The following is a 26,896-nucleotide window of genomic DNA, read 5'->3' on the forward strand; positions in this document are numbered from 1 at the left end:
ATAACTTCCTGTTTAGGCATTTCATCTTGTTCAAGAGAGAAACCATTTGAAAACCAAGTTGAAGTGGATAGCTCAGATTTTAACCCAGTATGATAATATCCCTGGATTCAAATTAGAATATAGAATTAAGAGTTTGACTTCGACGAATTTAAATTATTCAAAAATTACCTAGTTTTGCGCTGAGCAGGAGAGGGTTGGTAAAGCTGAGCACCACATTAGTCCGTGGGTACAATCCTGCACTAATCCTGGTTTGCTTGCTTAGGTCAGTATATGTATGTCCTGGACGTCCAATGTCTGTCTGGTTCTTCTTCATTTTCTGAAAGAAATTTAAGCAGCAGAAGTTTTTATTCCCTTGGACCAGGACAGGAGAACGAGAGCTGATCAATGGAAAGAGCTGATAGGGGAGGAGTTGTCTCTTTGGGAAATGTTCTTTCAAGTTTAACAAGGAAAAAAACCCAGGCCTCTAAAGAAATCAAATAGGGTTATTCTTTGTACCTATAGAATGGAGCAAGAGGGATAATCCTTTCTCTAGTGTTTAAAAAAATACCTGTAACAGGATTATAATTGTATGATAGTATAGGGATAGATACATTAATAGCAACCTGTAGTATGACCTTCCATAGCTTTCCAACACAAAATACTAATTTTAGATGAAAAGGAGTTTCGTTGGCCAAGAAACAGTGAATGGACCAAAGAAGACAAAAAGAGCAGAGGGAGAAGAAATATAAATTCTTCAAAAAAAAAATATATTTTTTGATCTTTTCCCTTGAAAAAAAGAGAGAGAGAGAGAGAGAGAGAGAAAGGAAAAGCCAAACCCTTTTGGCTGCCTTTTGGGCACTTTGTTCTTTTCCCTTGTTAGATATCTCTTCTGAGCTGTTTTATCCTGTTGTGTTCTGGAAAATGATTTTTGAAATGTCAAAACTTCAAGCCTCTTTTGTCAAGGCTTAAGCAGTTCCACTGAACTTTGAAGGAGACCCCAGCATGAGAGACATGAACTTTTGATGCTGCCTTAACTGATCTGGCTTTGATCAGTGTTGGAGAAGGAAGCGGGGTGGGGGAAACACACGCATACAAAACCCCAAACAAATCGATCCCCCAAAGTGCTGGTGGACCTCGTGGAGCCGGGAGGCAGTTGTGTAGCTGGGTACTGATGTTGTCCATGGCACTGCAGTGCTGCTGTACGGCACAGACTGGCTCGTAAAGCCAACAGCGCTTGAGGGACGTGTCCTGCAATGGGGGTTCCTGGGAGGTGGTGGTGGTGGTGGTGGGTAGAGCGCTGCCGTTTTGTTGTTGTGTTCCCTTGTTTGGTTGACGCTGTACCGATGGTTGCTTTACCCTGAGGCCTAAATATCTCTGTTTAAGGGTGATTTCCCCAAGTGTTTGAGTGGGAAGCTCAAAACTTGTGTCTGGGAGGGGACGGGGTTGGCAGCAGAGGACAGCAGGGTGGACAGTCTCTCGGGGTGTCTTTGGAGAGTATGTCTGCTGGGATCTGCTCCCCAGGGTCCATGGACAGCAACTGTAGGTGTGCTTCAAACCGGGCGCAGGTGTGGGGGCGATTCGGTGGGGTCTGAGGTCCTCGAGGCAGGTTTCAGAGGGCGGTTTGGAGCGGGGTCTGCCCCCCGCTGCCCCGGCCGTGTGAGCCCCTCGGGTTCCCTCTCACCCCCCTTCCCTCCTCCTCGATTCCCCTCCATTGAGAGATTGCGTGTTGGTGAAAACAAACCTGGCTGATGTTCCTGGAAAGCTAAAGGTGCTTGAAATGGCTTTTGCTTAGAAAATGTTTGTTCTCGGTAGTTTCTGAAAGGATTTGATACTCAACCCGCCCTTTCTGAGCTTTTCAAGATGGTTTTGATAAGTGCACACTGGTGACTTTTGAAAACTGTTTTCTATGTGTGGATTCCTTGAAAATAAAGAGAAAAATTATGTGAAAAGGCTTTGAAATCTGCAGGATCTTAGCTTTCAAAATATTTGTAGAATGCCTTTTCCTGTTACTTTTTTCTCAGGCAAGCTGTAAAGGGATCAAGGTTGGGATGTTTGTTTGTATTTTCAATGGGAGCGAAGGTGATGAGGATGTTTGTGAACAGCTCTAAAAATCTTGCCCAGCTGAGCTGCGACAGACTCAGCTTCAAAGATGTGAGAAGTTTCCTTGCTGGAAGTTGTCCCCTCCCTCCTAGAAAGGAAGGAAAGTCTTTACAATTAACTAAAGCATTTAATTTCCCCAGGTTTGGTTTGGTTTGTTTCGTTTTGTTTTCCTTAGATTGAAGTAGAAAAACTCCCATTTTACACTGAACTTGAATTCAGGGATTTTGGATTCAAATGTTTTCACTTCAGCTTTTTTTTTTTTTGAACTTTAGATATTGAGGATGATTTCTCAATCAGACTTACTAAAATCAAAATAAGTAATTATTCTTGAAAATACTAGGACTTTTCTTTTTTAAGTTACAGGTGCATTATATTTGGGAAGGTCTTTCTATGTACAGAATATGGCAAAGTTTGATCAATTTGCAAATGATTTCAAGCTTCCCAAACTTGTGGTTTTATATGGACACCAAACTTCTGCTGAAAGAGAAGTTATTGGCTCCTGGCCCGGTGTCACGTTTTGGTGTTGATTTAGGAGGTACTTCCATAAATAGATGGTTTGGGGGTTTTTATACTTCCAGCAGCAAACAGGCTGGGTTATCCAAAGAAGGTGAAAATTTGGCAGCAAGGCCATGAATGTGCTTCCTCCTCCTGGAAAAGCTCAGCATGTGGGCCTGGTGGGGAGCTCCAGAGGTCACCCATCTACCTCCCACCCTGATCATGGGGTCCCCTCCAGGTAGCAGCTCCTGGGCCAGGATGCTCTGCCAGCTCGAGTCACCTTCATCTTTATGAATACTAGTTATAAGGCTATTTTATGTCTGATTTGGTTCTGTTACTTTCAGGCTGGCTGTATTTTAACTAGAAGTGGGGTTCATTAAGTAGGGATTTAATTGAGAGCTGGTGGTTTTGCTCTTCAGTTTTGGGAGTTGTCTGTAGCTGAGCCTCAAAATGTGCTTACGTGCCTCCCAAGCCTCGCTCTTTATTAGGGAACTACAAAAATAAGGAAGAAAGCAAGATTGACAGGTTACTACATAGTCACGTACACATAAATAGTAAACACCCCCAATGGGTTCATGATGCAATTCTGTTTGGTAAAATAAACCAGCAATAGTTATCATTGGTATTTAAAGCTATCTTTAAATATTCATGGAAAAAAATGATAATTAAAAATAAAATTATGTGGCTCCAAGGTACTTCTTTGTGCTCAGTGTTTCGATGCTTTCCACTGGTGCTGCGGAGTTTACCTGGCAATTTACTGCTGCCATGTGTCTGATTGAGATGTATCCTGCAGCCTTGGTGATGCAGGCTCCTGCCTTGCTGTGTCTCTAGAGCAGCTGGATCCTGGATGTCTAATTTTCATTTGCTTGAACAGTCAGTAGCTTGGCAGCCTCCATTGGCTTTGAGTGTAGAGATGTGTCTGTGAATATGTTTATGGTGTATAAACAGTGTAAGTGTCAAAGATTTGAATTCATGTGAAATTAGGGCCCAGATTTGTATGGTGCTGAGATCTCAGGATGCCTGAAAATGGGGTCGCTCACTGGGCTGCTTTACTTCAAGCTTTGCTTTCTTTATCCTCTGCATGGATAATGTGGCATGGGATGAGGTTTAGAAGGGCTCCTTCTTGCTAAAGCATCAGTGATTCTCTTCAAAAGGAAATCAGGAATTTGTGTTCAGGCAGGTTTGTGTGGGGTGGTTGCTGCTATGGGGTTTTTTTGTCCTGCTTTTTTAATCGCTTGGCTTTCATTGAGCTAAGATCTTATGCAGTGCTTGGGAAAACAATGTCCCAGTCCTTTACTAAGTGATACAAGCCCTAAAGTTTCATGAAAATACACCCTGGCTCTATAGACTTGCCATCCTTGGGTGATCGCTAAGAAGGATTTGAATCTTCAGATAGTGGTTGCAAATTTTGCTCATATTTGCAAGTCCTAGCGCTTAGTGGAAGGATGGCTCTGGGTTCCTGGGCTACTTGGCAGTTCCCCTTGCCCACTCCTCTTTGAAGGTTTCTTCTCCCCTGTTTTTAGAGGCTTTTACCCTGGTAATTTTTGCAAAACACCACTTAATGGCAGAGGGGTTTTGGCTCCCCTCTGATCTGTGCAGTGCTATTATGGAGGCAGTCTTATAATCAATGTAATTGAAGATCAGAGTTAATGAGGACCTCTGTGCCTGCAAAATCCCCCAAGTGATGCTGGGCCTCAGATGTTAGATAAGGAAATGATTGGGCTGAACTGAAAATCTATTTGGCTAATTAGATGATGCATATTCCCAGATGCCAGTGGGGAAAAATACATTTCACAAAATAAAGAAACGTAAGATTTTGTAAGAAAAGATTTTTGGCAGCAATTCATTTCTAACTCTCAGGAGGAAGAGGGTGAGGGAGTGTCTCTGACACAAGACCACTCATACGAGAAGTTGTATGTTGGGCCAATTCACTCACCTTCAACTAAAGAGCAGAAGTGGGAACAGCCGACGCTGCTGCTGCCCATCCGTGTCCTGAGCCTGGCATCCAGGCATCTTGCGGACACCACCTGCATGAGCTGGGGAAATGATGCTCTAGTTTGACAGATCAGAATAATTACATTGGTCCATATTTTTGCAGAGATCTGGGAATCAAATCCAGTGTCTCGTGATGCTGAGTAGGGTAGGGATAGGGGCAGAGGAGTGTCCCAGCTGGTGGACCATTCGTTGCGGCACATTCATATGGAGAGGAATGGTCAAATGAAGTTCTTTGGGTCTGAGTGTTGGTGAACTTGGTTTTATTTTGCTGATCTTGACATCACAGCAGCTCCTGAAGAGTAGAGTGTTCTGATATTGGGACAAAACACCCGTTTGGTTTTTTTGTTTGTTTGTTTGGTTGGTTTTTTTAATTTTTACACTCACTTAATGCACTTTTTTCCCACCTTCCAGGCAGCAGCTTCGTTGTGAGCGAGGGGAGCTACTTGGACATCTCCGACTGGCTTAATCCAGCCAAGCTGTCCCTGTACTATCAGATCAATGCCACATCCCCCTGGGTGAGAGACCTCTGTGGACAGAGGACCACTGATGCCTGTGAACAACTGTGTGACCAAGAGACAGGTGAGGGCGGCCGGGGAAGAGTGAAGACCTTGCAAAGCTTGGAGATGCGAGGGAGAAGGTTTGTCTCTGGGTACTTCGATGCTTGCTCGGCTCACCTCTGCCTTAGCCTGGTGTTAGGCACGGAGGACCAAGAGGTACCGGCAGGGTCACACAGTGGTGACCCCCATCAGCAAAGTATAAAGAAGGTGGGCACAGGGATGGGGATTTGAAATGGTGGACCTATCAGTTCTTTGGTGTCGCAGCTGCAGGTGCATGGAGTTCATCTGCTTCTAAGTTGTGCTATTTTGCTGTCCAGTCTGGAAAACCTACTCATGATCTTGCCCCGTCTCCATCCCTTTTCTTTTTTGACCATTCCACCACAGAGCACCACATTTCCCTTTAGTGCTCTTACCTGATAGTCACCTAGGTTGGATCTCTCCTCCAACCCTTCCTCATGGAGTTGTGAAGTCCGCTATCTTTCCCCATCTGTAAATGACCTTTTTGCTGAGCATGTTCTGCTTGCATGCAAAGGCTGCCCCTGTGAAGCAGCAGCTGCCGGCCCTGCTGGGACTCTGAGATGCAGGGCCGGGCAAAGGAGAAGCGTCACCTTTCCTTCTGGCCTACATGCTCCTGGGTGACAAACGGGGATCCTGGAGTCTGCGGTGAGCTGGGAACACAGAAAACAGCAAACATGCAACTAGTGAATGAAGGCAGGGGGGCTGCATGGGTGGGAAATAAATATGTGACCCCAGCCAACGGCTGGCCCTCAGGAGGTGACATCTCCTCAGCTGGTGCAGGTGACAGGACCTTGCACGGGAAGGTGGCTCGGGGTCTGTGCTGGTTTTTTGTAACATGGGGTGTGCCGTGCCCTCTGCAGCAGTGAGCATTGCTCCTGCTCCCCAGTGCCTCGCCTCCGGTGGGATGCCTTCTTGGTGGTGTGGAGACAAGTGGCCCTGTTGCTCCTGGCATGCTCTGCATCTAAAGAGCGCACAAACCCGCCTGTCTCTTCACGGAGAAGTACTGTTCCCAGGTTAGCCCCGGCTCTCTGCGTGAGCTGCTTCCCTCCTCTCTTAGCAATGAGAGTTTCTTCACTATGTGTTTGTGTATGAGATTCGTGGCTGGGAGTAGGGATGTTGGTTGCTGGTTTTTCCAGGGGGTTTGAAGAGGGATGGCTCGCAGAGGAGATGGCTTTTTCTAAGCCTCCCACTGCCATGGACTGTGCCGTTCATACACAGCATCTTGAGAGGAAGAGATCCTCCAGAGTCGTGAATACACTGCTCAGCTGAGATGCAAATACTGAACTTGGTCTCATAAATCCATTTTCCTGGTCAAGACGATGTTCTCTTCTCAGTACTGCTGTTCCTCAAGGCTTGTCTGCGTGGAGGCACTGGCAGGCATCACTGCAGCAGAATAATTACGCTGGATGAATTCCCTGCGTAGACGAGCCCTGGGCATCACCTACAGTCCCAAGGAGGGCTGGGAGGTGGTAGCAGCCACCCCGGCAGATGGAGATGGGGCAGGAGGCGGCTCTTCTCATCCAGATGTTACAGAGCAGAAGGATCGTTTCAGGCATCGGTGGAATGCAGCCACCTCTGCAGGAGAGGGAAGATGCCTTCAGCTGTCCCCTGGTTCAGAGCAGGAGGAGAGAAAAAACTCTGCCTCTAGCAGAAACCGCGGGGAGACCGTATGGAGCCAGACCGTGACTTCCCCGTTGGAAGAGCCCCGTGGCTCCACTCGCCAGCCCCCACGCCGTTCTTGGCACTGAGCAGGACTGGTTTAATCCTCGCATGGCCTCCGCTGTGAGGAGCGGCTGTTTTCTTGTGCTGGCCCAGCTGCTGCTCCCCGTGTCCCCAGCTTGCCAGAGCAGCTTGTCGTTCTCGCTGGGTGCCCCACGCTTGAGCAGGATGTGTCAGATCTCGTTTGCAGGGAAGAGAGTGATGCTCGTTAGCCCGGGAGGTGCTCTGCTCCAGCACTGCACTGGATCCTAACCTCGTCAGCTGCTCTACAGCTCCCGTCCCTGGTTCCCATTCCTCCCCGCTTACCTGTGATGGGAGGCGAGGGCAGAGCAGCCTTGATCTGAACCTTCGGGTTCCCCACCCAAAATCTGTGAATCAGCTTGTTCCCCCTCTCTCCAGCCTGGGAGTTTTCATGTGGATAAAGCAAAATCTTTCTCCTGTCTATGCCTGTTGGATCCACAGGGGTAGAGTAGAACTGGCTGGTGGGGCTGCTGATTTTCAGAGCCTGAATCTAAGACCCCCTTAAGAGCTCCAAAATTCACAAAAGCTGAGCAACCACCCACTGAAAATTAGGCCTTTGGAAGTACCTGTTTTCCACCTACCCCAGGACGTAGCCCCAAGCACCACTTATGTTCATCATTGTTGGCCAGCCCTTAGCTGGTGGGAAGTTTCCACGCCAGGCTGGGAGCAGACCGTAACTCCATGGTGCACTGCATGTATTTTTAGACCTATTTTTATTAATGTCATTCTATTTTTAAGGGTGATTTATTTTTATCACCATGAGAGACGCAGGCCTGTGGTTTTACTATGGGACATAAATCCTGCCTAGATTTCAACCTTTTCAGGTCAGGGATTTTATCATCTCTGTGAGCATTCCAAATGATGGGTGCTGCGGGTTTCCCCTGCCCCCTGTCCTCTTGGGCTGGGCAAAGCGTCCATGAGGAGGATGGACTGAGGTTTATCCTGTTGGGAGGATGAAAGCCTTGAAGGTTTCCCCTGTGAAGAGCAGCAGAGCCAGCTTTGAGGTCCTCCAGCACATTTATAGCTAATCTGACTTCAGCCTTCCCCTGGGAGCCATTCTTCTCAGCAGTGTGGATACAGCCTTGTCCCAAAGGTTCGTTGCCCCAAGGACCTTGGGGTAGGACTCATCCTCGGCGGCAGGGCTCCTGGCACACCTTTGGACAGAGGCCCCCAGGTCACGTATGCTCTGTCTGGTGAGACTCGAGCTCTTACCGCTTCCCAGCACTGACGACCTCTTTTGGGTTGGAGTTTTGTATTAGATCTGTCCATACAATGTGCTGACTCATGACTCCAGCCACCAAGTACTACTTCAGTGTGAATAATAATCCGCAGTGAAAACGGAGACTCTGAAACACTAGGAAATGCCAAAATACATTTTGCTTGCCTGACCTTAATTTGCCTTCCCTTGTGTCTTTGCCGTGTGACTCACTCTTTAATTAAATGATTGCTGCCCCCCTGACAAATTTCAAACCCGCATTGCAAAGCACCAGCTCATCAGGGCTTTTCAGAGGGAGCACCAACATCTGCACATGAGCAAAATACCATCTTTCTCCTTCCCCCCTGCCTTGGAAACAGCCAAGCTGGTTGGTCTGACATGACTGCAAATACATATATAAACGGATGCTGCTGAGGGTCTTCCCTCTGCAGACATGACACGGTGGCCATGCCCCGGCCGCCACACGCTGCCACATCGGATGGGACAGGCGCCTCGCCGGGGTCAGGATGCGGTCCTTGGCTGGAGGGATTCAGCCAAAATACCCCATCCTCTTGGCAGGTGCTGACTGTGCTGCTTGAAGCAAGAACGGGGGAGGTTTCTCGTCTTCTGGGATTTGCAGTCAACTTTCCTTGCTCTCCGTATTTTGGACAGATGTGGAGTATGTTGCCAGCACCGCTGCTCATACCACGCACTGGGATACCTCTGTGTAAAATCCAGGAGTGCTTGCTTTTTCACTGGCCTCCCTTACCAGCAACAGTAACGTTTATGAGAGCCTCTGTTTTCAGCGGCATATGCAAATCCTGATTTGTGAGCACAATTACCTGCTTTGTATGCACAAAACTGATTCACTTGCACATTCTGCGGGCATCGCTTAAGAGACCTGCTGGAGAATCGGTCCCTTAGGGCCAAACGCTGGAAGAAACAGCCTCTGATTTTGTGCTGTCAGGCTTGCCGGAGCAGTGGCATAAATGAGATGGATAGCTACCTTGATTAGCAGGTGCAAATGCGTTGAATTTTTTTTTTTTTTTCCCATCTATAAATCCAGCACTTCTCCATTGAAATTCTCTCCTTTGCATCCACAATTGATGGCACCCCCCAAAGCAGTAGGTATGGGCTTGTAAGGACCAAATGAGATGTGGTAGTGAAGGGTCTTTTCTGGAAATTGGAAGGAGGAAAAAAAAAACCTGTTTCCATCATCTTCCAAATGGGCTAGTTTGTCACCAGAGCCACAGATGGTGTTCCTGTCCGGGTAGGACAGGGGTCTTGCAGACAGGAGACAGGTGAAAGTAATTTTAAAATTGAGCCATTTTTTAAAGGCAACCTGTTCAGGGGATTTGGAGGTTGCAGAGCTGAGCATGTGAATCAGGACATGACCAACCTTGGTGAGGGTGTATTTGTGTTTATGAAAACAGCCGTTTTCTCCGATAGTTCAATTTAATATCATGCAGCTTTTGTGCACATCAAGTAATATTTGTTTGTTCTTGTGCACTTCTGCTATTTTCGCTGTTGGAGGATCCTAGTGTCTTTATTGACTTAGACTTTTATAAGATGAGGTTCTGTCTCTCTAAGGTATGTAGTTTAATAACTTGGTCAAAAACCATGTAATATACGATTTCTTTTCATGTGGTGGCACAGCTTGCCTCGTGCACCAAGCAGGGCAGGAGGCAGTTAACTCCCAAGCTAATTTAGCTCCGGGCTGAAGTGTTATACATAAACAGCAATCAAAATGCATGCCTGCAAGGGGGCTGAGTTAAGGTTATCTGTGCTGTCTTTACACTCTCATTTTCTGCCATTAGAGTGTTTAATCCTGCAGCTGCTAATGTTCTTGTAATGGCATTTCTGTGCTCGTCTAAAGACCACGGAGTGGGGGGGAAGAGGAATGAGTTTTGCAGTGTCTTTTGCAGCTCATCTCCCTGGCTTGACCCGTCCCACCAGTGCTGCAGGAGGTGGCTTCTCACCCCACCATGGTCAGCTCTGGGGTAGTGTTCACCCCAGAAGATGACAGCCATGGCACTGCAGACCACCCTTGGGACCTCTCGCTGGTTCCTTGCATCAGCTGCGCATGTGTGTCCAGGGAGATCTTCCTTGGTGGCGTGGCGTAGGGGCTGAGCAGATGATAACGAGAATAAAACCCATGCAGAGCGTAAACCCAGATGCAATCCATGAAAGTTAAGCTTGCACTTAAGTGCTGCGGTGGATCTGAGTGAACAGGGTGACTTGCAGCAGGGGGAGAGGAGGGATAACTGTCAAATTAACTCCAGGTTTTCCCTCCATACTCTGTCAGGTCAGCCGGGCAGGAGCCACTTTCCCCGTCTCGTTCCTTGAGAGCTAAACTGCTTTTACTGAAATTGCATTTCTCATCAGGATGAAGCAGACTCAGGTTTGGAAAATGCCATCCCAGAAGGCCCGGGACAGCAGATAGCAAGGGCAAGAAGAGAAGCTTTTCAGAGAGCTTCACCGGGAGCCAGCGCTGCTGCCGTGGTTGTCAGAGTAGCCACGGCCTCAGCCAGGGGCCAAGCCTGACTCCAGCAGCAGCTCTCTGAAGACGCTTCACTTATTCATTGAAGTTGGGAATTCAATGAACTAGTAAGACCCTTTTTCATCCTTACCTGTGTTTCATTTTTTCCGAATCTCCTTCTCGAAAGAGGCCCTTACTCTGTCATCCCACAGGGGTACAGCAAACTTTTTAAGAAAGGGGTTTGTTGCAGGTGTTTTTTAACTTTCCTCTCATCCGTACCTCTATTGATGGGAAACCCTGGTGCCAACCGATGTGCAAACCTGTGTCTTGTCCCATGCCTGGTGAGCTAACCCTTGTCATCGTGCCGCTGGGAGCTGCTCCTCCCAGGGGAGCTGTGCCGGGGCACCCGCTGGCTCAGGTACCCAAGCAGCCATGAGATGCTGTGCTTGCACCCCTGGCAGCCACTTTGAGGCTGGCACGGGGAGTGCTCCTAGCAGACAGTTTGATGGTTATTGGTTTTATTTAGGCCAGACTGCAGGCAGAGAAACTCCTGTCTGGAGGAGGACTTGGTGGCTGAGATTTCTTGTGCGGTTCCCAGGGTTTGCATTTCCTTGGTAGAGTAATCATCCCTCGGGAGGAGGGCTGGCAACAAGGAGAGGTGTTGCTTTGGGGGGCCCATGGCAGCTCCCCGCGGGTTATCGCAGCTCCAGGATGGGGTGCAGGGGTGCAGCCAGATCTGCCTGCACGAGAGTTGCTGTAGGCAGGGAGCAAGACGGGCCAAGGCAGCAAGCATCGCACGTGGTTCGGAGACAGTGTCGAGGACCATTGGACCACGCCATGCCCCGGAGGGAGCCCTGCAGCCTCCTCTTGCGCCAGGGGTCCGGGGTGCTCTGTAATGGTGAGGAAGAACAGCCTGTAAGAGATGCCCATGGGGTCACAGCGTGCGCTTCAGATGGCTGAAAGACACGAAGTTTGAGTCACCCTCGTCAAACTTTCTGTGGATGCTGGATGAAGAGGCTGTTTCTCTGCCAGGAGCTCAGAAACCTTTTGTAAAGGACAAATCGATGCAGGGCTTCCTCCAGACGTGGACGAGACTCTGAGGCCTTGACAGCTTCATTATGGGGGGCTGGTGGCCGTGGCCATTGGAGGGGTGGGGTGACTCGTGTCGATCTGTTGGTGGCTTGTGCCACACAGCTGGTGCTCAGGGCTGCTGCCAGTGCTCCTGGGCATTGCCACCACCTTGGGAGGGACACGTGGAGGGACAGCAAAGCTGGGCGCAGCACAGGGTGTCCTGCGTGGTGGCAGGAGGCAGCCCATGAGCCCAACGTGCGAGCACCCAGGTCCCCTCTGCCCCGATGAGGGCTCCTGGGCAGCAGCTTCTGCTGCGGGCAGTGGTGACAAGGGGATGCCATCCTTGCCAAGCACCGAGCTGGTGGCTGGGACAGCAGCACCTGGGCAGGAGATGCCTTTTGCAGCTGCCTGTGCTCCTGGCGAGGGAATTCAGGCCATGCAGCTCGAGCTGCTGATGGGGGTGAAGACTTTTGCATCCCTGCAGCAGGAAAGGAGGGGGGACCCTCCAGTCGTCCTGCCTCGGAGCAGGCTGGTAACCCTGGAGATGGCTCCGCACTCGCCCAGAAGAGAGGGGCTTTGTGCCGCGGCCCCGCAGCGAACACTGGTGCAGTCAGGGCCGGTGGGGCGGGCAGCCGCCGCGCTCAACGGCCGTCTCTGTTTGCCGAAAAATGCTCGGCCTCGGCTTGCCGCCCGGTGCCCACCTCCCTCTGCAGACCCTTTCTCCTCCCATGCCGTGGTGGGTAGAAGGAGGAGAAGCAAGAGGCAGTGTTGGGGAGACAGCTGTGCTGGAGCTCGCCCCGCTGCTGGGGTGGGGGTTCTGCAGGGAGGGCGACCTAGCTGGGCTGCAGAGCCGAGGGCGGCCGGGGAAGTGATGCTACGGCTTCCCGGCTTGCTGGCACCGAGGGTGCTTTGCTGGGGCTGGCGTGTCCCCTGGTATGTGTGTGTGTCCAGAGAGGAGGGGACCCAAAAAGCTGGAGCCAGGCTGTGCATCACTTCAGGTGGGAGAGGCAGCCCCGAAGCCGGTGTGAGCGGGTACACGCAGTGCTCATGCGGGTCAAAAGGCACCTGTGTGTAGCCCTGCAGGCTCTGGGAACAGGCTGCCACCTCAGCTGGGGTCCAGACTGGTCCCCAGGATGGTGCCTTTGCAGCTGGGGCATGGCCCCAGCACAGCAGGGCATCCCTCTGGGCTGAGGGCAAATGCTAGGGATGGAGGTGCTGCTGTGGAGGAGGGAATCACGGATACCAGCCAGGAGAAGGTTGACAAGCCAGAGGTTTGCTCCACCACCGCCAAAACCCCTCTGACTCCTTAAATAAAAATGCCAATGACATCAAAGAGCAGCTTCCCTGGGAGCGCAGGGACTCTGGGAGCCTCCGTGTCATGCTGTGCACTGGGCGGCTGGATTAGGGGGATATTGCGGCATTATCACCGTGGATCGCCTCTCGCCCTAATGAGGCTAACAGGATTATCCTGGCACACTGGTGGTTCATCCTGCAGCCCTGCTCTGCTGCAAACTGGGCAGAGCGTGGGGACGGCCAGGGAGGGTGCAGCACAAGACCCTGTTCCCCCATTCCCCTTTTCAGGAGGAGCAGCAGCATGGTGCGGTGGGCAAAAAGGAAGAATAGTTCTGCAACTTCCAGCTCAGATATTAAAAAAAGAGAGCTAAAGCCTCCAGCTGTGCTGGTCAAGATGCAGCAGGAGCCGGAGGGCTGTTTTCCTCCACGTAGTTAGCTTTGCCCCATGCCTGTGCCACTGGAGGTGATGAGCTTGGATGTGGCTTGTGTTAGATTTTTTTCCTTCAGGCATGAGCGAGCCTCAGCATGGGCCAGCCCTGAGCCCAAAGCCACGGATGCTGACGATGACTGCAGACTGCTCCAGCCCTGCCCTGCTACAGCTCCAGCACTACACCCAGTGTGAAGCACGGGCAATGTGAGGAGCCTCATGCTCAGAAGCAGGCAGAGGAAGCTCACATCTGCGTGTGGAAACCAGGTTGATGTGTCCTTAGTTTGCCCCATTCCTCCAAGTCAGGCTCCAGATCCTTCTCACCTTCCCAGCTGAGTGCAGGAGCGATGCCTGCAGCCTCGTGGGGCCAAAGCAGGCTGGAGCTGCACGGCTGCTTCTCCAGGTGCCGCAGGCTGGGCTCCCCGCTCCTGCCCACACAGCAGCCCGTTGCCTTGCTGCGTGTGGCTCTGCGTGGCACTTCGAGCTGAGCTGCCAGTGGTCTCTTCCACCAGCCTCCATGGGGATGAAGGCACAGCAAGAGGGAGGTTGCAGGTGAGACGTGCCTGCAGTGTTCGGGGATGTGTCCTGCTGCTTCAGACAAGGGTTCGCCCTCCCCGAGCAGAAACTGGCACGGAGAGTCCATGTTACCTGTAATTAGTCATGGCAGCACAGTCTGTGATGAGATTTTATGTAAGTGGGGAGCGGGGAGCAGGGGAAGATGGAGAGCAGTGCCGTGGGTGCTGCTGCATTCCCATGGCCTCAGCTCTCCCCTCGCCTTTCCACATAGCTGCATGTATTGCATGAATAACAGGTTTTCTGAGCCTCTTGCTAGACTGATGGTGTTGCATTTCCTGATTTATGCATCTTCTCTCTGCAATGGCAGAGGTGTTCCCTCCCCTCCCTGTATTTTGTTTAATAACATACTGGAAATATAACAGGGGACCTCCAGAGCTGAGCACTGGGACCTGCTCTTGCTTAAACTGAGCAAGCAACGATCCTTCCTTTTGCTATAACAGCTCAAAATTTGCCATGGATTATCCAACCTGATTTGTGGGTTATAAATCCAAAGGAAGAGGAAAGACTGCACACGCCTGTGTTTTTACCGTGGGCACGGTGCGGATTGGTGGCTGCAGAAATAGGATGCTTGTCACAGCGGTCTTTAGATCCTGATTCATTTGTCCTCCTGCAGCAGCTGAACGCTGCGTGGAGGCGTGTGCAGGACCTGTGGAAATTGCATCCGGCTTCAGGTGCGGTTATTTGTCAGACTTGGTTATTTTGGTTGACTTTGGCTTTAAGCTCAGGTTGAATCCTAACTTAGCCTGAGCAATGCTGAGTGCATAACTGTGCCCGTCTCAGAAGCATGCGGGATTTAGTAGCTCTGAACAAAGGCACTGTTGTTTTGGCTTTTGGTGGTTTGGTTTATTTTAGCAGCGTGTTGAAATCTCCTCTTCAGAAAATGCACTTACCTTAAAGAGGAGTTAGAGGTACGGGAATCCCCGTTCCTGCCACTCAGGAGACTTTATCAGGTGTTTCTCGGCCTGTGGGGATTAGCCTGGCTGGTTCAGCATCCTCCCTGGCTCAGCATTGTGTCTGGGGAGGATAGGGACAGACTGAAAGTAAGAGAGTAGCTCAGGGGGCCAAAGAAGGAGGGCAGATGCTGATGGGGAGAGAGCAAAAGCTTGTGAAAACCTGTAAGAGCGCAGCAGGTTTTGCTGAGGTTTTTTGGAAACCCCACTAAATGCCTGTTTATGGGTCTAGATACAGAAATAGATCCTAAACTGTCTGTCCCAAAGAGATGGAGTCCCTGCTCCTCCAGTAGACTGCAACGCTCAGCCGATCCCGTGCTGGGAGCCTTCCTATCCAATTTCTAAAACTCTGCCAAAGGGGTGCAGATCTCCCTGCAGAACCTGTGGAAAGCTGGTCCCGAGTGGTCCTGGTGAGGGGCACGTACCCGTGGTCTCTGTCTCCTGGGGGCTTTCCCCAGTGTCCCACCTCTCTGCCGCCCTGGATCTCCTCCTCAGCTGGTGCCACCATTTGCCCTCTCACTTACTGAAATAAACCTCCCAATAAACCTCCCAATAAAGCCTCAAGCACCAGCTGTAGCTGTTGAAACTCCAGGATTGGAGTCGATAAAATCAATATTTCTGCAGGTTGATAGAGTTTCTCCTTCCGATGCCAAACTGACGGAGCAGTAAACAAACCGGCGGACAAAATAAACCCTCCTGCGCCATGGGAAAGGAGTTCTCCGCGCCGGCACCTCCAGCCATCGATAAGGAGGGAGGCGTTCAGGCCATTTGATGCCAATCTCTGTACGTGGTTTTTCCCTGCTTGCTCTAATTTCTGTGGCAGGAGCTGAGCACGAGCCGGTGCCCCAAGACTCCCAGCTCTGCCTTGCAAGCACTTTGAGATGTCTCTCATTTGCACAGCATATATTTGTTATGTAATAAGCACCAGGAATTAATGATCTGCAGCACGGCTGGGGAAACTTGCGTACTAAGCAGCCAAGGAAAAAATAACTTTTCTTTTTTTAAAATCACTGATGGAGCTATTAGGACCTGCGTTTTCTTGCAACGAGACCGCCCCAGCCCCCAGGCATGGCTGAGCCAGAGCAGGGGCTAGCGCTGCCGTCTCTCTCCCAACTCTTTCCCTTTGGAGAAGCAATGTTCCTGCCGCTCCCGTTATGAATCATGAGGTTAGCAGCTTTTGACAGATCATAAATCAGTGCTTCGAAGTCGCTAGGACAAATCCCAGGACATTTAATCTTTAATATTAGATGTGTTTAAGGCAGTGAATATTTCATGAAGGTGCTGTTGCATTTTAGCACATCATTAGCTGTCTCTTTTTTTTCCCCCCTCTTTTCTTTTTTTGCTGCCTCCCCCTTTCCAGGCAGCTCTTCCTCAAAATTCTCAGCGGCTGAACCCCCATCTTGCTCCCTCCTGACAATAAAGCTCTTTACTGTAATCCCTGCGAGGCATTTTAAGAACTTGCTTAGGATCCCGATGAGCATGCAGGTACCTGCCAGTCTGCATTACTGCCGTGATGGGAGTACCCCCCCAGCATCCTCCCCAGGTCCCCACCCCTGCCGGTGTTTACAGCTCAGCCTGCTGCACCACCAGGCACGAAGGGGAGAGGAGGGGAGGAGGGGAAAAAACATTGGCAGCAGCTTGTAACAGAACCTCCACCTGCAAATCCAATTAATCTTTTGATTTTGCCATTTCTTGCTCTGGGTTATGTATTTCTACCAAACACGGAATCAATTTGGGCCAAGCACGGTCGGGTTTCTGGTGGAGGAAATGTCTTCTCCTGCTGTCAAAAGGGTGTAACGGGGTGAGCCAGCGCCCAGAGAGTGAAAGGGAACGGGGAGGGGAGCGGGGCTGAAAGCCCCTTACCTGCGGGACGGGGGCACAGCATGGACGCTGCCTGCGGAGGATGGAGGTCGGGGGTTTCTGCATCCTGCAAGCGTTTGGGCTGCAGGAGGCTCTGCCATCCCGTCCTGTGTGAGGTGGCAGTAGCAGAGGTGGGAAGGGGACATGGCCGGGATGGGTTGGGGTTTTCCCCCTACTCGGGAAGTGCGTGGCAGTGGACGCTGGCTCTCCTCAAGCAAGGTCACGATCCCTGCAGAGGAGCAAACCGCTGGCCCCGGAGCAGCCTCTCTGCCAGGAGTGTGGGCAGGGCTCAGCAGGACCAGGGCAGGGGCCGGGTCCATGCGGGCACGTCTCTGTGGGGAGCGTGAGGTGTTCTTGGAGGCCATCGGGCAGAGGTTTGCTGAGCCTGGAGAGCTGCAGGGGTGCACAGGATCATGGGTTAAGGACAGACCTTTTGCATCATGAAATCCCATCCCCAGCTACTGCGGGTACTACATCACGTAACCTCCTCCAGAAGAATTACAGGTTTCTTGCAGCTTTCCACATCTCCTTCTCCACATCTCCTGGAGGTTTCAGAAGAGTCCAGAGTGCTCCAGATCCACGGCAGGGACCAAGAATGGCCATGAAGAAGCAGAGATGGGCAGCAGGGGAGGAGGACCCAACGCCACAGTCACTGACTTACTTCTAGGGCAGAGAGGTCTCATCTTCCCCTCTTCTCTTTTAGGAGAGTGCAGCTGCCATGAAGGCTACGCCCCAGACCCCGTCCATCGCCACTTGTGTGTGCGCAGCGACTGGGGACACAGCGAAGGGTGAGTAGTGATATGATGGTGTATTTGCTCTGTCCTGGCTCCCATGTTAGTGAGGAGCCCAGTTCTCCTCCCTACCGGCCATCATTGGCACCAAAGACCTGGGACCGGGCTGTGACGCTTTCCCTGCCAAGTGATGTGCCACAGCTGCTGTTTCCCTCTCTGCCTCCCAGGCCGTGGCCGTACACGACACTCGAGCGGGGATACGACTTGGTCACAGGAGAGCAGGCGCCGGAGAAGATACTCAGGTCAGTCAAAGGAGTGTTCAGCTTGGACATCCTGGAGGGGAGAGCCAGTCCCAGAGGATGCTACCTCTTGGTCACTCCTGGCTCCGTCTTGTTGTGCTGGCTGGGGGACACGAGTGTTGTTTGCCTTTGACAGACCTGAAAGACTTGTTCGTATTCTGCAGACGGAGAAGGGTTTCTCTCTCGTCCCCTCAGCCAGACGCAGCTCAGCAAAAGCAAGGACAGTGCGTACGGAAAGTCCCCCTGGACTAAAAAGAAGAGCTTGACCATCCCCATGTTCTCTCTGTCACATCTCTAGCTATTCCTCTCTCATCTGGCTTTGAGGACAGGACCAAATGACTAAATTATCCCACAGTGCCACTGCTGCTCTGAGTTCCAAGTGGTCAGGTGCAATAGAGGGCCACCATTCACTGTGGACACTCTGTTCCTATATGACACGTTTGTCCTTATTCCAGGTCCACCTATAGTTTGGGTCAAGGCCTGTGGCTGCCTGTCAGTAAGAGCTTCGTGGTGCCCCCCGTGGAGCTTTCCATCAATCCTCTTGCCAGCTGCAAGACAGATGTTCTGGTGACAGAAGATCCAGCGGATGTCAGGTAGGAAGCAGGTTTCTCGTTTTCCTCATGCTTGAGCGACTGCTGCTTTTTAAATTGTTATTGAGGATGCAGTAAGTTCTATGATGATAAGTTTGATTAATTTTCTTCCATTAAGAAATGCGATGTGATAGCCCTCCAGGCTTTTTTGGTCCTGATGGGTCTAGGCCAGGCCTGTGCATATAGCTCTGAAGTCTGCCAATCCAGTCAGGTAAATTGGTATGAACCTGTGGCAAGGCAATTTTAAAGTGGCTTAAATCTAATGTTAGATTGCATAGCTTAAATTGATGCATTTACCAGTATGGAGGTGCTATCATCTTTCAGAAACTCAGAGGTATATCACATCTACCCAGCCCTTGATAGTCTGCTATGGTGCTCGTGAAGGGCCAAGGTCAGAGCCTGGTGAAAGGCCATGTTGCTTCTCCAATTATTATACAATTAGAGGCTTTTTTTCCTTCCTGAAGTTCAGTAAATGCCCGGATATTTCTCTGGCTTCCCCATTTTGGCTGGCTTGTATTTTAATCAGATGTCATTGGACTTGTGACAGTCTAGTTCAGAAGTGGGACCTAAGAGGGCATTGCAGGAGGAGAATTGCCCGGGTGGAAGGAGCGGCTGTTTGCTGGGAGACCGGGCTGAGGGTGGGCAAAGGGGGTCCTGTGGAAAAGGAGCCAGGCAAAGCAGCTGTCTTCTGTGCCCCAGCTGGAAAGGGAGCAGCAGCCTCTGCCTTGGAGGAGAGCGGTGGTGGTGATTGTCCTCTGTCTGGTTTACAAGGGTTTAACTGTAAACTACAAGGGTTTAATTCCTAAACTATTTAGTGTGTATTCCCCTCTTCCCCATTAAATTAAGATTGAGCACGTGACTGTTGGGTGCCAGGGAGACTCCGTGATCCCTCCCTCCCTCCCTTCCTTCTTGCTGCCTTCTCCTGTTGACTCAAGACACAATTTCCTGACCTGCAAATTCTTGTCTGTGTTGTGAATCATCTTCCTGGGCACTAGCAGGATCCTTATGTCCCCCAGCCCCTTCTGTCTTTTCTTTTCCCAGAGCGATGGGATGGTGGATTTCCATTATTCTGTCCCATCATCTTGGCAGGGCTATGGTTGGGGCAAGTGCCTGCAAAATCTATGGCAGAGCCAGGATGGCATCCAAGAGGTCCTCATTTCCAAGTGTGTTTTTGTTGCTAATTAGTGCTTGTTCCCTTTCCTGCAAAAAGAGACTGATGGTACCTATCTCTCACAATTTGGCTCTTAGGAGCATTGTTTTTCTTGTCTGCAGAAGACTACTGCTTTTCATTTGAGAAGGTGAAGGGTCGCCTTGTTTTATGTCAACATTTTCCAAGCCAAAATGCCAGGAGAACATTATTTCTTTCTTGCCTCCTCACATCTTTGTTAAAAGTATGTTAGCGAAGTAGAGGCTGGGAAGCTTGCTTTCTGCTCCGGTGCAGTAATTGTCTCTGGGCACTGATCCTCATGGAATAGTCTTGGTCAGGATGGATGCCAGGCAGCAGGACAGGAGTTTCTGGCATGGAGGCTGTTGCCTGCTCGCCTTGTAAATGGAACCCGAACTGAGAATTCTAGGTATAAATATTGGAGTGACCCAGGTAGAATGAGGGAGACGAGTTCACAGCGCTTGTATCTTACATACAGGAGATGCTAAATTATTAAAACTTTAATAAACGTAATGATAAATATTTGATGTTGAATTATGGAAGGTTTCATAGAAACAGTGAAAACAGAAAAGCGATCTATTATTTCTGCATTAGAACTTAAATACTTCTCAAATGGGGATCGGGCTGCAAGCTTGGGGTCCCGAGCACCCTGGGGTGGGTGGAAACCAAGGTGATACCACCTGAGTGGAGTGTGATGGTGTGGAGGAGCTAATGCTGGGGCTGTTCAGGTCCACTGCAGTTGGTGAGCAGGGACGTTGCTGTGTTTGGCGCTCACGAGCATCGCGTTGGCCTGTCTCCGAGACCCTCCTCTGAGGTTCTTGGGTGCTTTCACACAATAAGAAAGGTGCTTTTAGAGCTGTTTATCTTGCAACCTCTTTGCCTTGTCCCTCTGGACTGAGACAAGTGTTGGTAGCTTCTCAAGGGAGCAGTAATACAGCGATTTTGGTGGTTCAGATGTCAGGGTGATGACCCACAATGTCAACCTACCACCGGGGGTGAACACATGCTGTCCGTTGTGTAGGTGTTCAAATGCAGCCATCCCTCTGCACGGGACGGGGGACCCGTTCCCCGGGCTGTGGGACCACGGTGGCACTGCTGTCCCTCCATGCTGGCAGCTCCCACGGGTGGTCCTGCAGCACTTGAGCTCTCTTACAGTCACGTCCCCATGCCAAGGGCCAGATCCTGGGCTGTATTACACCAGCTGCAACACGGCCGTGTCTCAGCACCTGGAGTGCCCTGTTTGATGTCCTGTAACACTGCGATGGTAGCTCAGTCCTGTATTTCTTCTGCGTCTTTAATAACGAGCGTGCTGCATTCCTCCAGACCTTTCATTAGTCTGACACCTTTTGGCTCTGGGGTCACTTGTCTTGAAGAGTTTAATGGAAGGAAATTGTAGAAAGCCTGATTTGGAGAAAACAAGTGATGAAGTCTTTACAACTCGGAGGGTTAAAGGTTCGGATGTGGCCTTGCGTTTTTATGAAGGTGCTTGAGACTGTGGAAGGGACAGGTGGGGCTCTGCCTTTCAGCAGCTCTCTGGAGAAATGCTGACTCCCTGCTGCTTCTCCAGAGAGGTGCTGTTCTTCGTGTGTTTCACCGCTGAGCAGTGCAACAAGCTGTACACAGTGCTTTGGTGGATGGGAATGAAGGGCCCAAGCTTCCTCCCGCTGCTGCAGTCACGTCATTAGAGAAAATTCCTATAGACGGGAGCCAAAGGTCTACATGTAAACGTCCCAGCGGGCATGCTCCCATGTGTACTGGGGCTTGAGTGGGGACAGGACTCTGCATGCAGAACTTGGTGGTGGAGGTTTTAGGGCTGTGCATCATAAATTAAGCACGAGGGTGCTTAGAGTTAATGAAACTTATATGTATAATTTATCAGCAACTGTATTGAGCACCCCCTCCTCAACCCCAGAGTCTGATCCTCCACACGATGATCACATCGGTCCCACGTCTGGGATCGTGGCGGCCACACTAACGGTGACGTCTTTGTTCGTATGAGGTTGGCCAGCAGCGCTGCGGGACTCTCCCCATGCTGGGGAGCCTCTGGCTTGGGCTGGAGGCCAGGTCCGAGGCTGGGCAGACTGTCCCAGCTGTGCATGCTCTGCCAGGACAAGAAATACTTCCCAGTCCCACCTTGTCTCGCTTGTTTTCAAGACCCCTCTTTGTTTTCCTCTCCGCATTGCTCCCATCCCTCTCTCTTATCTGTATTTCTTCCATAACCTGGTGTTAAACACAGTAGTCCATATGTTTTTTTAAACAAATTACTATTAGGTATTTAATCCTTCTGCTGGCCTTCCCTGGACACCTCTCCATCTCTTTTTGGCCCTTTAGGAGGTACTGCTTGTCCCAGGAATTGCTATAATTGTGGCAGCATACGCTTCTGTGCCCCATCGCCAGCTCACGGGGAGGACCCGCACCCGCAGCCCCCCGCGTCCCACCACTGTCAGCACCAAGCATCCCTGCAGGGGTTAATAAAAGCATCCCTGCGAGGGATAGTAAAAGCATCCCTTGGGGCACAGCCGGCTGCAGGGGACCGAGAGGAGAGATAACCCGAGGGGCAGAGCACGGCACTGGCAAACGCCTGGTGGTCCTGGTTCACCATGCCACCCGCTCTGCAGAAAAGTTGATAATTTCTGGTGAGTGGCTATAAATCAGAGGCGCGAGCCTCAGCTGCCGCCTGACATGACATATAGCTCTATCGTTATGGCAACCATAGAAACAAATAAAAGCCTTGCCTTCGCTTGACAAGCCTTTGAGATGTCCTGATGGAGAGACAAGTGTTCAGCAGCAGAATGAATTCTCTTGAACTCGTTGTCGATTCATCTTCGTTTTGCTCCCAAGTGAGCCCCTTTGCTCTCTGAATTCTTTGCCAAAGTACAGTCAACTGGATTTTTTTTTTTTATATTTGTTTGTTATTTTATTTTCAGTTCTCTCGGCGGCAGAGAGCTCTGGTCCCCAGCTCTGCGCCCGCATGCGTCCCGTCTCGTGTAGAGGACGGGAGCTGGGCTTTTGCTCCCTGCCTGTGGCTTTCCCTGGCTCAGCCCTGCCATGCCCTTGTGACACTACCCTGCCCCAGTCTTATGGGGGATTTGAAGTGATGTTTTGCAGGGGTTTTGCAGTGATTTGGGCACTTGTGATTCTGCAAGTTGGTGCTGAGCGCTGCGGTGTGAGGCTCCCTGGGACCGGAGGAGGATGGAAAGCAAAGTGGGTGAGAAAGGCAAAGGAAATCTGGGCCAGGAGAGGCGAAACAGCTTTGCCGTGGCCACACAGTCACAGCAGCAGCAGAGCTCCTCTGCCCTGTGCCTTGGCCTCGTGCCTTATCTGCAGGAGCGCAGGAATATGGGTGCTGCTGCAGGTGAGCATCATTGAGGCTCAGGAGGTGGGCTGGGCTGGGCTGGTCCCTGTGGGCAGCATGCCGGCGGGGTATGGGCAGGAGCAGGCAAAGAGCATCCTACCAGCTCTGCTTGCCATTTGGTGCAGGAGATGCCATGGGAACTTGGTCTTTTTTTCCCTCTTTTCTGTCTCCTGGAACAGAGTGAGCTGTGATTTCTGGATGCTCGATGCTGGAGGGATCCTCAACCAGGAGGTCGGGGGAGAGGGGAAACCCTTTTTTTGGGCTGTTCCTCAGCAGGGACCTGGGGAGCTGCCTGCAGAGCCCCTTGCTCCATTGGTGCCAATAAACTGGCCGCAAGCAGCTGGCAGTTGGTGCCCGTGATGAATGGATAGCTTCACACGATGGAGCAAATTGATCATTGCATCACCAGGCACAACTTATTCATTTCTGCAAACAAGGCAATTCATTACTGTGCACGTCACAGAGACACCATCATCCCCACAGATAACGTGCCCACCACTCTGGCTTGGGCTTCTTATCACCCCAACACGCTGTCGTCTTGCAAAAAGTGGTGGAGATGCAGCTTGCAATGCTTGGCACTGGGATAAAGGCAGCCTTTGGCCTCATCCTCTGGAGAGAAAGGACTGATGCTTTACAGGGAGGCAGCCACCAGCCCCTGCCCTGCATCTGTCAACTTAGCATCGTCCTGGCTGCTTACCGGGATTTTTCCTGCTCCCTGCCTCCCACTTTGATTTATGAGAGCAGGTTAGAAGAGTCAGGTACGTCTCACTTGGCTACGGGGTGACTAAATAGAGATGTAACCTTGCGGCAGCCACCGAAGGGTGTGAGCAGCAAAATGAGAGAGGAATTACGGGAGTGGTGTGATGGGGAAATAGAGGCAGAGAGGACAGGGACGGAAAAAACCCCAAAAGCTTGAGCTGAAATTGCCCAGGGATTATCTAGGGTAGGTCAGAATTGAAACGTGGGTCACCCAGCACCTCTGGGAGGGCACAGGCACCTCACTGCCCTCAGCCTGTCTTCCTGGTCCGTCACCAGCTGCACCATGCCCAGAATCCAAGGGACGTTTCAGCCCTCCCTCTTCGGGGGCTTTTAATACTTCCTGCTACTGTAATGCTGAGTGTCCTGGTTTCAGCTGGGATAGAGTTAACTGTCTTCCTAGTAGCTGGTACAGTGCTATATTTTGAGTTCAGAGCGAAGAATGTTGATAACACTGATGTTTTCAGTTGTTGCTCAGTAGTGTTTAGACTAATGTCAAGGATTTTTCAGCTTCTCATGCCCAGCCAGTGAGAAAGCTGGAGGGGCACAAGAAGTTGGCACAGGACACAGCCAGGGCACCTGACCCAAACTGGCCAACGGTGTATTCCATACCATGGGACGTCCCATCCAGTATAGGAACGGGGAATTGGGGGGCAGGGATTCGCCGCTGGGGGACTGGCTGGGTGTCCGTCGGCGGGTGGTGGGCGGTTGCGCTGCGCGTCGTTTGTGCATTCCAATCCTTTCATTGTTGCTGTTGTCATTTTGTTGGTGTTGTCATTGTCGTTATTGGTTTCTTCTTTTCTGTTCTGTTGAACCGTTCTTATCTCAACCCACGGGTTTTGCTTCTTTTCCCGATTTTCTCCCCCATCCCACTGAGTGGGGGGGAGTGGGTGGGCGGCTGCGTGGTGTTTGGTTGCTGGCTGGGGTTAAACCACGACACTGAGTTTCACTCTCTCTGTGCTCTGGTCCTTTGTGCGAACCTACTGCTCTTTTTGAGGTCTTGATGCTGGGCTGTAAAACTGCACAGAAAATGATCAAACCTCTTAGGGACAGTGGATGTAGATTTGGACCTGGCTCTTAGGCAAATCCATCATAGGGAGCAGCAGCAACAGCTACAAGTTTGGAAGCTGAGCGATTGCTGTTCCTCTCGTCCGTGGTGCCGCAGAGTCCAGGAGGGAAAAACAACCCAACAAATGAACAGATTTTGTTTATATATTTATTGAGACAATTAAAAAAATCCCACCACCTGCCAAATATGCAAATATGTCTCACACCCAAAGCGATTCCCTTTAATGTATCTGGGATCTCCTGTCACAGAGTAGGGTTTGGCATTGGACTCTGTAGCGGCCCCTTACACCAGATCTTCTGCTGGAGCTGTGTGTCCGTCCATCCAACCGCCTGGAGGAGGATCCATGGTGGAGCAGGATCCTGCCAGCGCTGAGACAAGCGGCGAATACAGAGCGTTTGGAGGGGGAGGCAGGGGCTCTAAAACACTGTGCTGATGTGCGTGCTTAGCAGAAAGGGTGATGCAAGGCGGCGAAATCGGACCTTGGGTTTTTTCAATGAAAGGAGTTCTCCTGTCCCTGTTTGATGGTGTAACTTGTTTTTATGTCCCTGCCTTTGCTTTCTGTTAAACATTGGCCCGAGCATGCTTTTGTAGCTGCCTGTTCAAAGTGCAGCCCCATGGCCTCGCTGTTTATAAAGCCTGTCTGTACTGTTTCTCCTGAATCATGGTTTTTTCCCCCTATTTTGAGTTTTATTGCCTTTGCCTTTGTGTGCATCTCCTGCCTGCAAAGGGGACTAGAAGGTTTGCGGGTGGGAGAGGGACCAGGCGGTTCATCCCCTGGCCCAGAGAGGGGTGGCTGTGTGACAGCGTGGTGCTGGGACGGTGGGGACCTGTGTCAGGCTTGGCACAGGGAACGTTTCTTCCTCCTCCTCCTCCTCCTCTTCCTTCTCCTCTTCTTCTCCTGTGCTGGGGAGGGAGCTGTGGTACTTTTGGAAAGGGTCAGGTTGCTGGGGATGGACACAGCGGTGCCAGGCCAGCGCTGCTGGCTGGTTCGTAGTGCAGGCATTTGAGCCCCAGCCAGTGCAGAGTATTTGGGGTCAGCTCTGCCCTCTCCCATTTCAGAACAAGCCGACCCACATCACCTTCACCTGGTGCCAGCTGAGAGCGTGCGACTGCCCGGCCGGCGGGCTGGGGCTGGGAGCTGCACTCGTGGGTCGCTGGGGACAGGAGAGGGACGGCGGAGGAAGGAGGACAGTGGCAGCAGCAGGAGGGACAGGATTTCCTGGGCACCTGGGAAGGATGCTCTGAGTCCCTGCCCTCTCTCCCAGGGCTGTCCTCAGCAACTTTGTTCTTACGGCCTTGAGATGCTCCGGGGTGGGGTGGGACGATGGCCCCGGTCCCGTCTGGATGTGCAGCTGTCCTTCAGCTTAGCTCTGTCACTGGGGGATGCGGTCCCAGGTGGGGCAGTGACACTGGGAAAAGATTAATTCCTTTTCTTCAGCTATTTCTTAATGCAGCTTAGTGGAAAGAGCTGGCACCATCCACCAACCACTTCTGATGAAATTTCATTGCCTTAAACTTGCCTGACGTGGACTGTGTCTGCTCCTCCTTTCTCGTTTTTACCTCCTGTAACTACTGTTGGATCACTTCATCCAGAGGACAAAACTAATAAAATTCAGCCAAGCTAAAACATTCCTGGGAGTGTGCCAGGGACCCGTGACAGGCTCCGCAACCGGTGTGGGGAGGAGAAATCATCTCGACAGAGATGACAGGAACAGAGGTGGACGTGAACAGGGGAGCTTTGTCCTTCTGCTTTAAGGGCACCACAAGAAGACACTGTCCCTTGCAGGCTTGGAAAGGGCTTTTGGAGAAGATGGACCCCTAGGTTTATTTTTATAGGTTTTTTTAATTGCTGAACAGAAGGGGAGATGCACATGTTGCTGCAGAGGAACATCGTTCTCACCATGGAGGGATGAGGGAAGGCAGTTCTGTGCAAACCAGACAAAACCAAGGGGAAAAACTCCCGTTCAGCTTTCACCCCAGGGCAGGCAGTCACCTGCCGCAGGGAGCAACCGTGCAGGCACCGCGGCTGCTGAACCCGGCAGCGTGGGCAGCCAGGGCCGGGCACAGGGACAGCCACAGTCACGGCCAGCAAAGTGGGATGGCCGCGCTTTCTGAAGACAAATGAAGTTAATTATTTTTGGCTCCTGCCTCTGAGCAGCTGGGGCCAGGGTGATATTTCTGTTGGCTCCAGTGGAC

General features: G+C 51.2%; 1 protein-coding gene across 2 annotated transcripts in view; it reads left to right on the forward strand.

The window, feature by feature from the left end:
- Positions 1–26,896, forward strand: part of ASTN2 (astrotactin 2) — a 361,642-nt gene that overhangs the window by 141,679 nt on the left and 193,067 nt on the right. For both annotated transcript variants that reach the window (XM_052814689.1, XM_052814688.1), the window contains exons 7-10: positions 4,981–5,148; positions 17,439–17,523; positions 17,694–17,768; positions 18,221–18,358. In XM_052814689.1, the coding sequence (XP_052670649.1) occupies positions 4,981–5,148; positions 17,439–17,523; positions 17,694–17,768; positions 18,221–18,358 (466 nt within the window). The remainder of the gene's footprint in view (positions 1–4,980; positions 5,149–17,438; positions 17,524–17,693; positions 17,769–18,220; positions 18,359–26,896) is intronic.

Source organism: Harpia harpyja, chromosome 19 (assembly GCF_026419915.1).
Source record: "Harpia harpyja isolate bHarHar1 chromosome 19, bHarHar1 primary haplotype, whole genome shotgun sequence".
Lineage (NCBI taxonomy): Eukaryota > Metazoa > Chordata > Aves > Accipitriformes > Accipitridae > Harpia > Harpia harpyja.